At 45.1% G+C, this 14,465-nt stretch overlaps 1 protein-coding gene across 1 annotated transcript in view; it reads left to right on the forward strand.

Annotated features, from left to right (window-relative positions):
- The window catches only part of TRIM47 (tripartite motif containing 47), a 51,215-nt gene that overhangs the window by 8,771 nt on the left and 27,979 nt on the right, over window positions 1-14,465 (forward strand). The window contains exons 5-7 of the mRNA XM_072990519.2: window positions 167-250; window positions 6,273-6,898; window positions 11,398-12,420. Coding sequence (XP_072846620.2) covers window positions 167-250; window positions 6,273-6,898; window positions 11,398-12,420 — 1,733 coding nt within the window. The remainder of the gene's footprint in view (window positions 1-166; window positions 251-6,272; window positions 6,899-11,397; window positions 12,421-14,465) is intronic.

The following is a 14,465-nucleotide window of genomic DNA, read 5'->3' on the forward strand; positions in this document are numbered from 1 at the left end:
GGTACAGTCTTGCTGCCCACTCCTAAATTCCTTTCCCCTGCCCAACAGAAATCTATACTGATCCTCCCCACACCCAAAACAGGTTTCTACACCATACTGTGAAGTCTTGACTTGTCTACTATTTGGAAACCACTTACATGAAAGTTTTGTTTTGTTTTTTGCTCAGCAGTCTCACCAGAGCCACAGTCAACTGTGAAGAGGGCTGGACCCTGTCTTCCACAGAATGAGATAAGAATGAATCTTTTGAAGGGTAAGAAAATCCCTCGGCTACACATAGCTGCTAAAGAGGTTAGGTTCTAAGTAGGGTTGGAAGCACACCAGTACCTGCAAAGGTGTTTCTCTCTGGTTTTAAGACGATATCTATTTGGTCTGTGAATTCTCTCTCTCTCTCTCTCTCTCCATGTTCTTTTAGTTACAGCCATATGCCTGGTGTGTGATTTGACATGATGAAGGCGTAGCTCCGTTTCTGTTAAAAGAAGAAAAATTAATGCATCCCACCTTCCTCGTTTTTCATGGAAAGGAGGAGCCATAATTGCTTGAGTTTGCTTATCTGACATTACATGGATTTTTTAAAAAGAAATGAAAATATCCAGAGTCATATTTGGGATTTATGCCAACATACATGTGATTGCATAAACCAGTGGTTCTTAACCTTTGTTACTCGGATGTTTTTGAACTGCAACTCCCAGAAACCCCAGCCAGCGCAGTTGGTAGTGAAGGCTTCTGGGAGTTGCAGTCCAAAACTCCTGAGTAACCCAAGGTTAAGAACCAGTGGCATAAACCACAGTAGCAAATTACCAGTAAGTAACAAGTTGCCACTCACATAACTTGGTACATGACCAGGAACGTGAACAGCAACCTGCTATTTAGTAGCAATTTGCCACTTCAGTTTATGCAGTTACACTTACACCAGAGTAGATCCCCACTAGAACTCTGGCCACTGTGTATGCAAGTAACCTACGAATTTTTTTTAAGGAGTTTTGTAATCACCAGTGCAAAAAATGTTTGCAGAATTTAGCAGCCAAGCTCGAAAGTGCTGTGGAGATCTGTACATAGTATTGGAAGAGCAGGAGGAGGGAATTAGCTTGGGAGTAACAGTCAGGGTTCTCAGAAGGTATATAGTGGGGATGAGGACAGAATTCTACATTGTTAATTAAGTTAGGTATTAATTTAACTTTGCACGTAAATAACTGTGCTAACGCTACCACTCATTCTGAAATAAAACCGCTGCAGGACCATAATCCAGATATGAGCTCTGTGCTAATTACTTCCCTACTGGAGTTATTTTCCCCCCATGAAGATACTGTACTGAAAGAGAAAGAAAAATGAGGATGGAGGTGGGAAAAATGAAAAAAAAGAGGGCAACAGTCGGGTTCTACAGGCAGCAGCACCTATGCATGAAAAACAGGAAAACTGCTTGCCTTCAAGAATAACAATCTGGTGACACCTTCAAAATCAACAGGGTTTATCTGGAATAATTTTTTTGGACAGTAGGTTACTTCATCAGGGTGCCGCCAAAGAACTGAGCTACAGTTCACAAAACTTTATGTGAAGTAAACCTTTTTCATTTTTCTTTTCTTTTTTTTAATTTTATTTTTAACAAAGGGTGACAGAAAGGAAAAAGGGAATTGAGGGGAAAAGGAGAAACAATAACATACTAACATCCATTCTATACATATTGCCATGTCAAAAATCCAAATTGCTCTTTTTACTATTTTCTGCCTTCCAGATTTAAATTCTCATTTCAATGTATGCTCTTTATACGATGTCTGTTGACTCAATCCATTTATAGAATAAGTCCCATCTTTCAGTTGCCTTTTGTTAAGGACAGTCCTTCATCACTTCTGATAAAATGTCCATTTCTGCTGTTTCTCGTATCTTCTCTATAAAATCTTCTTGTTTCAGTACCGTTGGACTTTTCCAATTTTTGGCATAAAGAATTCTGGCTGCAGTGACTATGTATATACAGTGGTGCCTCGCACAGCGAGGTTAATCCGTTCTGGATTAACCCTCGCTGTGTGAAAGCATCGCTGTACGGGAAGGAAAAAGCCATTGGAATGCATTAAACTTAGTTTAATGCGTTCCAATAGCAGCTTTACTCACTGTACAGCGATGCTTTTCCAATGGCCAGCAGCCATTCTTGCGCCCTCCCCTCGCTTAACGAGGGCGCAAAAATGCTGCGCGTGGCCATTTTGGGGCTTCCAGGGGCCATTTTGGACCCGCTGAACAGCTGATCAGCGGGTCGCAAAGCGAAGGTCAGTAAGCGAAACGCTTACCAACCTTCGCTGTGCGATTTTCGGCCACAGAGGCCATCGCTCTGCGATCGCATTAGCGATCGAAAAAATGTCCTCGTAGAGCGAATTCATCGCTCTTCGGGGCGCTCGTTGTGTGAGGCACCACTGTAACTATATATGTACTCCTTTGTTTATCGATGTTATCAGGTATCATACTCAATAAAAACAGTTCTGGGATTAATGGTACCTTACAAAGCAATATTTGTTACAACACAGCATGTACTCTTTTCCAATACTGTTTCGCTACTCTACATGACCACCACATATGATAATAGCTTCCCACATGTGCTTCACATTTCCAACACACATTTGATACATCTGTATACCCTGTACATCTTTGACAATTTTTCTGGAGTCATATGCCACCTGTAAAACATCTTGTATATATTCTCCTTAAAATTAACCGATCTTGTAAGCTTTATATTATTTTACCATATTTTCAACCATTGATCAATATCAATATTATGCCCTATGTTTTGTGCCCACTTAATCATACATTCTTTAACCATTTCATCTTGCATTTTGATTTCTAACAGATAGTTATACATTTTCTTAACTATTTTATCTTTTCAACCTAATAAAAGTTTATCAAACATCGTTTGTTCTGAGTAGAAACCTTCTATTTTGTCTTTTATATATCTAGATTCCAGCTGTGTTCTGTGTCTCTAGCTCTTCTTTGGACCTTAATTCACCATCATTTTTAATAAATCTTGATATCTTAAAAGTTTAGCTTTTGTCATGAGATTAGGTTGTGTAAAGGTCTCTATAGGTGATACCCATACAGGTGTTTTTTTATAATTTTTTGTATAATCTTTCTCTACGTTCCCAATAAAGCTCTTCTTATTATATGTAAATTAAAATGTTTTTGCTCTTTATCCTTTTTATACCATAGATAAGCGTGCCAGCCTAGCTGTAAATCATGTCCTTCCAAGTTGAGTACTCTATCATTTTCCAAAGTTATCCATTCTTTTATCCAATCTAAAATACAGGATCTATAATACAGAACCCAATCTGGAAGACCAAAGCCAGCCCTCTGTTTGGCATCTTGCATCGCTTTAATTTTAATTCTTGGTTTTTTGCCTTGCCATACAAATCTCATAATTATCTTATTAAGTTCTTGAAAAAAGGTCTGTTTTAATATGATAGGGATTGTCTGAAATAAGAATAAAATTTTTGACAAGACACTCATTTTAATCATCACAATCCTTCCCAACAGCGATAATTGTAGTTTATCCCATTTCTCCAGATTGTTCTGTATCTCCTTCATCAATTTCATATAATTATCTTTAAATAGTGTAGTCATCTTATTTGTAATTTGGATCCCTAAATATTGAATTCTCTTTTCCTCTTGGAAGTTCATCTTCTCTACTAACTTCTGCCATTCTTGTTCTCTTATATTTTTAGTAAGTATTTTTGTTTTCTTTTGATTTATTCTCATTCCTGCCATATCACCAAAGTTTTTCAACGTCGCCATCAGGTCTATTGAATGCACTGGATCTTCCAGTATAATGACTTTCATTTTTAAGGTACCATAAGACTCTTCACTGTTTTTGCTGCAAGACTTAGGAACTAAATGAGCTATAGAAGTCCTAAGGCTGGATTCAGTTGCAAACAGACAAACCAACTGAGAGAAGCTGGCTTTTCTCCCTCATCCATATACGCTCTGAAAACATATTTTCTGATAGTGTTGGATTTAGCCTGATCCTCTCTAGTGTGTTGAGGAAGAAAAAGTAACCCATTTCTTGCATTAGCGGAAATCCCCATACCTGGTGCCATTTTTAGGGCCAAGCTTTCGTTCTAAAGCACTGGAATCACCAAATCCTTTTGTTAGCTTCTTGCCCTTTAAAGACGATGGTTTGCTCTCATTACTGCTTTCATGTGTAAACATTCTGATGCCCAAGAGATTTTCATTCATTTCAGTGGGAGTTACGTAGGTTTCATGAGTGCATTCTTCTGCAGGCAGAGCACTTCTCTTTTTGAAGTGAACAGAACATAAATGCAGGCTTTGCTGTTGTGTATGCTTTCACCCTCACCATATAACTGAGTAAAACATGAATACCTGGTGTGACTTCCAGCTGAAGAATAGACTACTCATGGTTGATCTATGCAAGCCTTTTTTTTTCCTCCTGGGTGGTGGCTGCACACAATATTCTTGCTCGCTTAAAGCCCACCTGCAGTCAGAGATTGCATCTGTAATGGCTTCTTTCCCACCTGCATAACTGTCCTCAGCACAGGTCAGGTAGCCTCCATCCTTTTCCCCCCCTTTTGTGTGGGGGAGGGGCCCCCTAATTTATTTTTAATTGATCTTACTCTTCTGTTCCACAAAAGGAAACAAGAGAAAAGGGAAAGCACTCATATAGCTTTATTATTTAAAAAAACAAACACCAGGCACAGGCAAAATTACAAAAACATTGACTGGTATTATATAACAGATACAAGTTTTAACCAAAAACCTATGTGTCTGTTAAATATTGGCATAGTATGTATGCTGTTCCTAATATTGCTGGTTTTTTTTTTTTTTTTTTTTTTTTTTTTTGTAGCTCTGATGGTGCTATTTCTGAGATCTGCAACTACTTATAGTATTGTGTGAAGTTTCTTGATATTGTTCCCAAATCCCCAATGACTACGGGGACCACTGAAGTGTGTTTCTTCCAGAGGCACAATGTTTCGATTGCCAGATCTCTGTACTTCATTAGTTCTTCCAATTCTTTATTTTCAATTCTGGCATCCTTTGGAGTTGCAATGTCAATGATTCGGACATTTCTTCATTCTATTACTACTATGTCTGGTGTGTTATTTATGTTCAAGGTGTTTATCTGTTTGGATCTGGAATTATTATTATTATTATTATTATTATTATTATTATTATTATTATTATTATTATTATTATTATTATTATTATTATTATTATTATTATTATTATTATTATTATTATTCCTGCTTTTGCAAAGGCTAACTGTTGGGTTTAGGTTAGTATGGTGTCAAGAAGCTGTTCACTTCATTTACAAGGGCCATATTTTTCATCATTAAACTAAATGGAGCAGTTCCTGGTCTCTGACAAGGGTGGTGGAAGATGACCAAAGGGAAAAGCACTAAGTCCTGGTAACTTCTGCCAAAGTAGTAATTGCATTTAGTAACTATGGCTGACAGCCAATAGACAAGGGACAGCCTTTTCTGTATAGACTTACATATATCTCTCTGAAATTTCCTCGCCTAGGTTTCTGGTTTGTATCCCTTGAGGGAAATAATTACCCCGTTAACCTTATTTAGGCAGAAAAATGGTCCGAAGAATGCTGAGCTGCTGGTAATGCTTTCCGGTTACTAAGACACAGAGCAGGTTTCTCACACAGACCGTTGTGAACTTTGTGCTAATAAAAATGATGTAATATATGGCAAGGCCTGCATCTCACATCACCTTGGCTTGCTCCAAAGGAAATGGAAGCATTCATTCCCCTGACCTTTTATTTGCTCTTACTTCATAACTCTGCTTCCAGTCTTCCACCAGCATGCTGACAAAACTTTCTCTGTACATGGATGAATACCCTGCAGTGCAGCCCCAAAACATCCCTGTTTCATAAAGCCATCTTCACAGGGTTGGCAGAAGATACTTCAGTTTGATTAGCTATGTAAGGACAGCTGAAGGGGAGTTACAGCTTATCCATCAAGTGAGCCACAGGAGGGAAGTCTGCTCGAGTTGACATAAAGCAGGATCCGAAAGAGTTGCTTTGATGATAGCCCTGCTTCTGTCAAGGAGTTCAGGAGAAAAGTGACTTCCACACACACACCCAGCCGCAACATGCACCCTACAAAAACCTAACCTGGAAGCCTGGGAATCCCTCTGCAACAGGTATATTTGGACTGTGTGTCGTGTGTGCCCAAGGGAAAGAGGTGAATTAGTGACAAGGATGCTAAAGATGCTTGAGGCCTTTTTAATTCCTTCTGCTGATCCTGTATTCTTGCCATCCCTCCCTCTTGCAGATCATCAGAACTTGACCTTTGACCCAAGCACAGCAAACAAATACCTACAATTTTCTGATCAAGACCGGAAGGCTATCCATCCTCAAGGGTCTCATACCAAGACCTCAAATGAGCTGCAGAGGTTTGAGTCCTGGCAAGTCATGTGTCTCCAGAAATTCAGCCAGGGCAGCAACTACTGGGAAGTCAAGCTGTCTGGCCGTTCAGCCATTGTGGGTCTAGCCTACGAAAGGATCACAAGGAAGAAGCAGGCGGGTCGCAGTTTTACCATTGGGCTGGATCCACTCTCCTGGGGCCTGCACGTCCAAGGAGACTGCTACGTGGCTTGGCATGATGGGGTGTCGAAGAAGATAAATGAGCCTTCATGCAAGTTCATTGGAGTACTGCTGAACTATGAGCAAGGAGTCCTGTCTTTTTACGGTGTAGATGAAAACATGAAGCTCCTCCACTCATTTAATAGTTTCTTCACAGAGCCTCTTATCCCAGTCTTCTGGCTCTGTGAAGGGGCAGCTGTGACCCTTTGCCAAAAGCCATGTGCCCCAGTTGAAATGGACGGAGTGGCTCCTGACTTGCAGGCAGCTGCTACCTCTATGGAGAAACCGAGCAATGAGCAGACCATTCTGAAACACTGAGGACGAGTCTGTTGTTGTGCTTGCAAATTAACTCCTTTCTAAATGGGTTGAAAATGTGTTTCTGTTCTTCATATCCTTATCTTCCATTGACTGAAATCCTGTTGCTTGGCATTATAAACTTGGCACTAGAGTAGGCTCACTGAATCAGTGGGGATTTACTGAGTTAACTTCTTCCACCTAGATCTACCCGAATCACCCGGGACGGCTGAGGGGTCTGACGCCGAGGGAGGCCCGGAAGGAAAAAACAAGAAACCGGGCCTTCTCGGCGGTGGCCCCTCAGCTGTGGAACACCCTCCCTACTGAAATTCAGCTGGCCCCCTCGCTGGGCATTTTCAAAAGCCAGTTGAAAACGTGGCTATTCAAGCAGGCCTTCCCTTCAGACAACTAAGTGACTCTTATTTTTTTAATCTATACCATCTTGGAACTGTTTACTTTAAATTGTTATATCTTATATTGCCTTGTTTTTAACTATGTAAAACTGAATATTTTAAATTGTTTTTATTGTATATGTTGTGAGCCGCCCAAAGTAGACTATGTCTAGATGGGCGGCATATAAATAAAATAAAATAAAATAAATAAATAAATTCCATTGATTCACATGGGATTACCCTAATTTACTTTAGCATGGTAAATTGCAGTTAGAGTAGAGCCATTTGAATCAATGGAACCTATCAAGGAGTTGACCCACTAAATCCGCACTGATTCAATAGGCCTACTCTAGAGACATTTATTATGCTAAAGCAACACAATTTTGGAGTTATGTAGCACTGAATATCTGTAGCTTCCCAAATGTAAAACTGGACAATAACTGTCTCTTTGGGTAGTAGATTCTAGAGGAATACATTTTTTCTGTTTGCATGTTTTAAAACTTGTATAAAAGGAGAGTAATTTTCACTTCTCTGTACAGCTGGGGCATGACTAAAGTTGACATTGCAGACTGTGTTTGTGCCTTTTTTTTCTTCTCAAAACTATGAGGCAGAAGTGAAACCTGCCTAGTTAATTCCCGTTTTCTTTTCTGTCCTGTTTTTAAAAGTGCCATTTCCCAGGAAAAAAAAATCCCTTTTATTACATTTCTCTAATCCTCATCATTTCCTGAGCACTGGTCCTGATCCCAATGGGGTGGGGGGTGGGGAGCTCTCCAAAAAAATAGCAAACTGATTCTCAGAAATGGGAGCTTATGATCATGGTGGAAGTATTGGGGGGAGGGGGCTTACTATGAAAGCCTAAACATGGAATACCAGAATGGTCATATTGTTCGATAAATAAATAAATAATGTTAGGGTTGGTTGGTTTGTTCTGTGATGATTGAGGAGAGATAATACATTTTCAAGCAAAATGAATCTGGCTTTGAGGGCTGTTGGGAGGAAGGAGTAAATTCCAGAGTCGAGAAAGCAGACCATCAGCGTTTTTCTTCATTGTCTTGGAAAGAACCTTCTGAACCAACGTCTGCCTTGACCAGTGGGAGTGAAGGTAGAAACATCCTTGTGATTTATTAGGGTAACAAAATCACATCTCCACTGTTGCTACTGTTCTGGCCTGCCAGACAGCCTCAACATGAGCCAAGCACACTCATCATACAGCCTGTTCTTTGGTTACTTCTCCAGTTAAGCCTATACACACGAAGGCTGGGGAGATATCCCCTGATGTTGTTCACCTTCAACTCCCAGCAGCCTTTGCTGACATGGCAGGAGGTGAAGGACGATGGGAAAAAAAAGGCCACACAGTCTCCATCACAGATCTACCTCCTGTGATCACCTACAAATACATCTAGTAGTAGAGTGCTTGGAGGAGGAGGAGGAGGAGGAACCGATATGAAAATAGGGGCTTGAGAAGGACGAATGTAGCTGTTGGAGTGGACAAAACGGTCCTAGACAGGCACCAGCAACAACAGACTTGGAAAGCAGCAGCTAGATAGGTATGCTGCTTCATAAAACAGTCTCCTTATGACAGGTCTCCCTTCATATTAAAATGTGGCCTCATCTAGAATGAAGCACTTTCCATGCACTTAGAGACATTCTTGCATACACAGGAAATGTGCAACTTACGCATTGTTTTTTTTTTTTAGAAGCAGAAAGATGCATTATATCAAAATGCCCCATATGCGTGAGCCCTGGCCAACCTTCTTCCAATTCAATTAAAATTGGGTAGGGCCACCAAAGGCCAAGTAAATATTTCTTCCCTGCTTTCCAGAGCCACTGCAGTGTAGTGGACAAAGTGTCTGACTAGAATACAGGAGACACAGGTTTGAATCCCCCATTCAGCTCTGGGGAACTCACAGGAGAGGGAATGGTAAAACCACTCCTAGAATATCTAACAGTCCTCTGAAACTCTACCTAGTAGAGGGCCATCACGTCAGAATCAACTTGATAGCTCATAACACACAACACCCTTGGATGAATATAAGAAGTGCTTGCTGGATTTGAAAGAAATGTCTATTTCGTTCTAGGTCTGGTGTCTCGTTTCCAGTAGTGCCCAGTCAAATGCTTGGGGGAAATTTACAAGTAGGGAACAAAAGCTTAGGTTGTTATCTTACACTATGATTCCATAGCATATTATTCCTGTTATGTGCTGTCAAGTTGGAACCGACTTATAGCGACTCTAATTTCAAGGTGAGATATTAAGGAGTGGCTTTACCAGTTCCACTCCTCCACTGAGTCCCCATGGCTCAGCTGGGATTCAAACCCTGGTCTTCAGAGTCCTAGTTTATCACTTACCCGCTACATTGCACTGGTTACCTGTGAGGCTGTCGGTGAGAACAAGGCCCCTCTCACAGGAGTGGCGTCCCTCCTGCTCTCTGCCGACAAGGAGGTGCAAACACCATCCATTCCCCCTCCCAGGAAGATTAGACCACCTGAGCAAAACCCAAGGAACATGGAGGAGAAACTGAGGGGAATGTCCGTTGGAGAAGGCGGGAGTATTTTGGCGGGAAGAGAACGACAACCCCAGGTAGAAGTAGAGGCAGGGCTGGGAGATATAAAGAGGGAGGAGGACAGCTTGCCTCATGGTTGGGAATGAATGTGGCTAGAGGACCCGTGGACTGGGAAGGTGGAGAAGCTGAGGGTCCCAAGAGAAGAGGCAGAGGCCCTGAGAAGGAGTGAGATTAACACCTAAGCCCTCTTTTGGGGGGAGCATGAGACGAAGGCGTGGAGGAAGAAGTTGAGGGAGGAAAAAGTTGAGAGGGAAAGAAGAGAGGAGAGGGAGATAGGAATGGCTGATGATGCAACAGCAGCAGAGAGGGCCTGCGGGAGACTTTGGCCGGAGAATGCCTCCTCCCGAGACTATATCTGGACAGATGGCCGGGACGAAGATATAGTACCCCTATTGGAAGGGCAGAATAGGCAATTATTAAATGCAGACTGGACTGGCTGGGTCCCTGGAATACCCAGGAGACTAATCCATTCAGAGTTGAAGACTGGAAGCCCCCTCCTAACCAGTTGTTAGAGGGAGACAATGGTTGGAATACGTTTGTAGAGATCGGCTGTTTGTTAAATAATCCAATAAATGTGACTCCAATTTCCAAACCAAGGAAGTCTGTCAATTTATTTGAAGAAAAAGTGGAGCCAGGACTCAAACCCTCCCAGTACCTGGCATATAGTCTGATGTATATTGCTACTGGACAGCTAAGTGCCCCAAGAAGCGAGCAAGATCCATGACTCTAGGTCTAACAACCCCTCTTCCAAATGTTGTAACCCACCACCTATCACTACTATGGCTTAGGATAGCAAATGCCATTTTCATGTGTGAAATAGTACTGTACATTGGTCCCTATCATAAGGTATTCCTAAATTCTAAGATGGAGAAAAATCTCCTTCCCGATTATATTTTCTACCCTATTCATAAGTTTTATAAACAACCCTTATGTTTTTCCTTGGGATCACGTGGCACTAGTCAAATCTAAATTTCTACTCGGTTATGAAACGTAAAAGGACCTGGCTTGCAACCTGTGCTTTAAGAAATGATCACTAGAGGGCGCCCATGGAGTAAAGTTTGCACAGCCGGCGCATCCCATCTGGCGCTCGACTTTACTTAAAACCATTGGAAATTAACTACAGTACTTAGGAAACAATTCTTTGGAAATTCTAGCCAGCGCCCAACACTTGCACGACACGAGGAAATGTAAACTGTTATTAAAATGTCCCTATCATTCCGAAGCGATCATAGAAAACCCCGATCCTTACACATCAATCCCGGAGCGCAAAGTAAAGGATTTGCCGTGAACACCTACATCTTTGGCCCATTCACACGGTCTTCCGCTTTCGAAAGTTACTGGAGGAGGCAGGTTGGCCCACCTTGCATATTCGGGGGTGGGGGTGGGGGAAAAAGCGACCCCCTAAACCCCTGAAAAACTGGATTTCTTCAATTAGTACTCAATTGTTCGACGTTAGGTCTAGACTTTAAAACACCTTCAAGTGAATTTCCGAGACTGGAGCCTTGGGGGCAGCCGGACACGCGGAATGCCGGTGGCGCGCGCAAAAGATACAGGGAAGCCTCCCTAAAAGAGACAATTTTCCTCCTTGGGGTCATTAAAAAGCCCGCGAGTTCCAGCGGGACCCTTCGCCGGGCAAAATATCATTTCTAACTTTTTCACGACCCAGTCACGGCGTTTCCCAGCTCAGGACCGCTGTTATTTTGAATGGAGCCGGCGGGGGGGGGGGGGGCTGGCCAGCGGTCGTGAGTCCCTCCTGAGGGGCGGAGTTGGCTCGCCTCTCCCCCCCCCCCCTTTTGCCCTGCCCTGCCCTGGAAAAGCAGCCGCCGGCGCTCTCCGCCTCGGGGTGGCCTTCAGCAGCATGGAGACCGGCTGCGGCCCCCTCCTCGCCTCCCACCTCCAGGAAGGCCCCTTCAGCTGCCCCATCTGCCTCGACGCCCTGAAGGACCCCGTCACCACTCCCTGCGGCCACAACTTCTGCTTGAGCTGCCTCGAGGCCCACAGGCACCACCCGGCGGCGGCGGCGGCGGGCGTCTCCAGCGGCGGGCAAGGCACCTCCCGCTGCCCCCTCTGCCAGGAACCCTTCCCGGCCGACCTCCAGCTCCGTAAGAACCACACCCTGGCCGAGCTCTTGCAGTTCCGTCAGCCCGCCTCCGCCGCCCCGAGGAGCCCGGGCTCGGCTAGGATGTCTCCCGAGGAGGAGAAGGCGGCGTCGGAGCCGCGTGCTGCCGAGGACAACCCCGACTCCGGCCGGCCGGCGGGAGAGGCCGAGGCTTGTCCGGCCCCGCGCCCGGAGGTGCTCTGCGACTTCTGCACGGGCGAGGAGCGGGCCGAGGCGGCGCAGTCGTGCCTGGTGTGCTTGGCCTCCTTCTGCGCCCCTCACCTGCAGCCTCATCTCAAAAGCCCCGCGTTCCAGGGCCACCGGCTGGTGCCGCCCTTGCGGCGCATCGAGGAGAGCCTCTGCAAGCTGCACCTCAAGCCCTTGGAGAGCTTTTGCCGCACCGACCGGAGCTGCATCTGCCAGCTGTGCCGGGCTCAGGACCACCGGAGCCATGAGGTGGTGGCGGTGGAGGTGGAGCGCCAGCACGTGGAGGTGAGAAGCGGCGGGGGGCGGGATGCGGGGGGGGGGGGCGCGGCGGCCGCCGAGAGATAAAGAGGGCCCTTGTGCGCCCCCCCCCCCGTTTGCGCGCGCCCGGCGCGCTCTTGGCGAGCCGCAGAAGGTGGCTCCGGTTCGGCGCGCTCCGCTCAGCGCGGCCTCGGGCGGGAGGCGACGGGGCGTGTTCCTTTGGAGAGACGGGGGCCGGGAAAAGCTGGCCGGGGACGTGAATAGCCCCGGAAAGTTGCTGGTTAGGAATGAGAGCGACGTGGAGGCGGGAATCCCCGGCCGGAGGGGGGGGGGGGCGGCGGCGGACCAAGGCTGCTGCTGGGGTCTCTCCCTCAGTAGCGACGTCAAAGCTTTTGCCCGCCGTTTCCTACTTGTTGAGACACGCGGGCGCAGCTGGCGGAGGAGGAAGAGGCACTCTACACATGCTCTGAGATGCCCTCCTCGAGTTATTGTTTTTTTTTTAAAACGAGGGGTATAGATGCAGGTTGTTTCCTCGCCTTATACCCCAAGGTTAAACTTCGCGGGGCCCTGCCGCCCACCCGCCACCAGCCTTTTTCTCCTGCCTGCCTCCATCCTTACCAGAGGCAGAGGGTGAGCATGTGTGTGATGTGTGCATGTATGAATAGGAGTCCTTACTTTTGCTCCTGGCTCTGTCCACTTCTGCCCTGCCTTCTGCCCCCCTGACCAAAATGGGCACCAGCCCTCAATAAGTGAGATTTGGAGGATGGTTACGCTTACTCAGAGTTGATGGAAGGATACTGCCCCTCGGAGGAACTTAATAATTACGTGGTGTCAAGCCAATTCTTGGCTCTTTGCAAGGTTTTCTAAGTACAGTTTAGAGCACTCAGAAGTGATTGGTTCTCTTCACAGGAGGTATGGGGGAAATCTTATATTTTGACTTGGGTGCCTTACATTCAAATTTCAGCGATCGTCATAGCTCAGAAGCACCCCACGCATGCTCAGAGGCACATTCTCCTTGCAGCAGACATTCTGTGGCCGATTCTTGAGAGAAAAAGTACCCCTGGTGAGCCCTGGCTAAGGTTTGGTGGTGGGAGTCCTGCTGAATTTGGACAACAGGGAATGAAAGGATTTGCCAAGAGAGATATGGGCAGAGAAATGACAAGTTTCAAGTAAGACAAAAGGAGAAACATCACATTTATAGCTGGAATAAGCTGATTTGGAGGAGAGGACATTCCTCATGCTTGCTGGAGATACAGACCAAGCTGTACATAATAAACTCCATGGTCAGAACTCTTAATGTCATTATTTCAACTTTTAAACAGCTGCACTGAAACTCGAGACAGTTGTATTAACAGTCAGTGGAGTTCTAAGCAGGTCTGTTCGGAAGTAAGTCCTTTGAATTCAAGGAGACTTGCTCCCACATGGATTTGTATGGGGTGGCAGCCAGTTCTTACTCATCCCTCCACTCGCTCCTCTGTGATGCTAATAAGCTTGGGGAGTTAAGACTACAGTATTTAGATAGGGGGAATTAGCAAGAGGGAGGGACAAATGGCTCATCCACTGCTACTTCTCTGGTACAATTTGGAGTCCTTTTTATATTGATTTTGAAGTCCGAGAGCTTGGAAGTTGGTGTCGTTTTGGACAACAACTCTCAAGAGTCCTCTTCCCACCCACCCCAGTGTGTGGCCATACTAACAAGTAGCCTGTCCCAAGCCCTGCGTATGCATGACATGGAAAGGAAGGCACCTGTGATTTGGGAACAAAAGCCATACAGGGAATGGACAGTTTCGGAACTGAGGGATGGAAATAGATGACATCTAGAAGCTGGAAACACAGACATGGGTGTAAGAGTCTGACCCTGGTGTCAGGCAGCTTCCTGGGCTCATAGAGGAGTGGAAGGACTGTGGTTCGAGCCATCTTCAGAGTCCTGGTGAAATATCCAAAAGCGAAGCACCACCTACTAAGTGCCTTATGAGGTCAGCATGGCAGGCAGTCCTTGTGGGAGAAGAAGGAGACCTTGACTGGAGTGGCACAGCTTTGCTGGCAGCGCCCTATCTGAGGTATCCAAGGAA

Source organism: Pogona vitticeps, chromosome 2 (assembly GCF_051106095.1).
Source record: "Pogona vitticeps strain Pit_001003342236 chromosome 2, PviZW2.1, whole genome shotgun sequence".
Classification (NCBI taxonomy): Eukaryota; Metazoa; Chordata; class Lepidosauria; order Squamata; family Agamidae; genus Pogona; species Pogona vitticeps.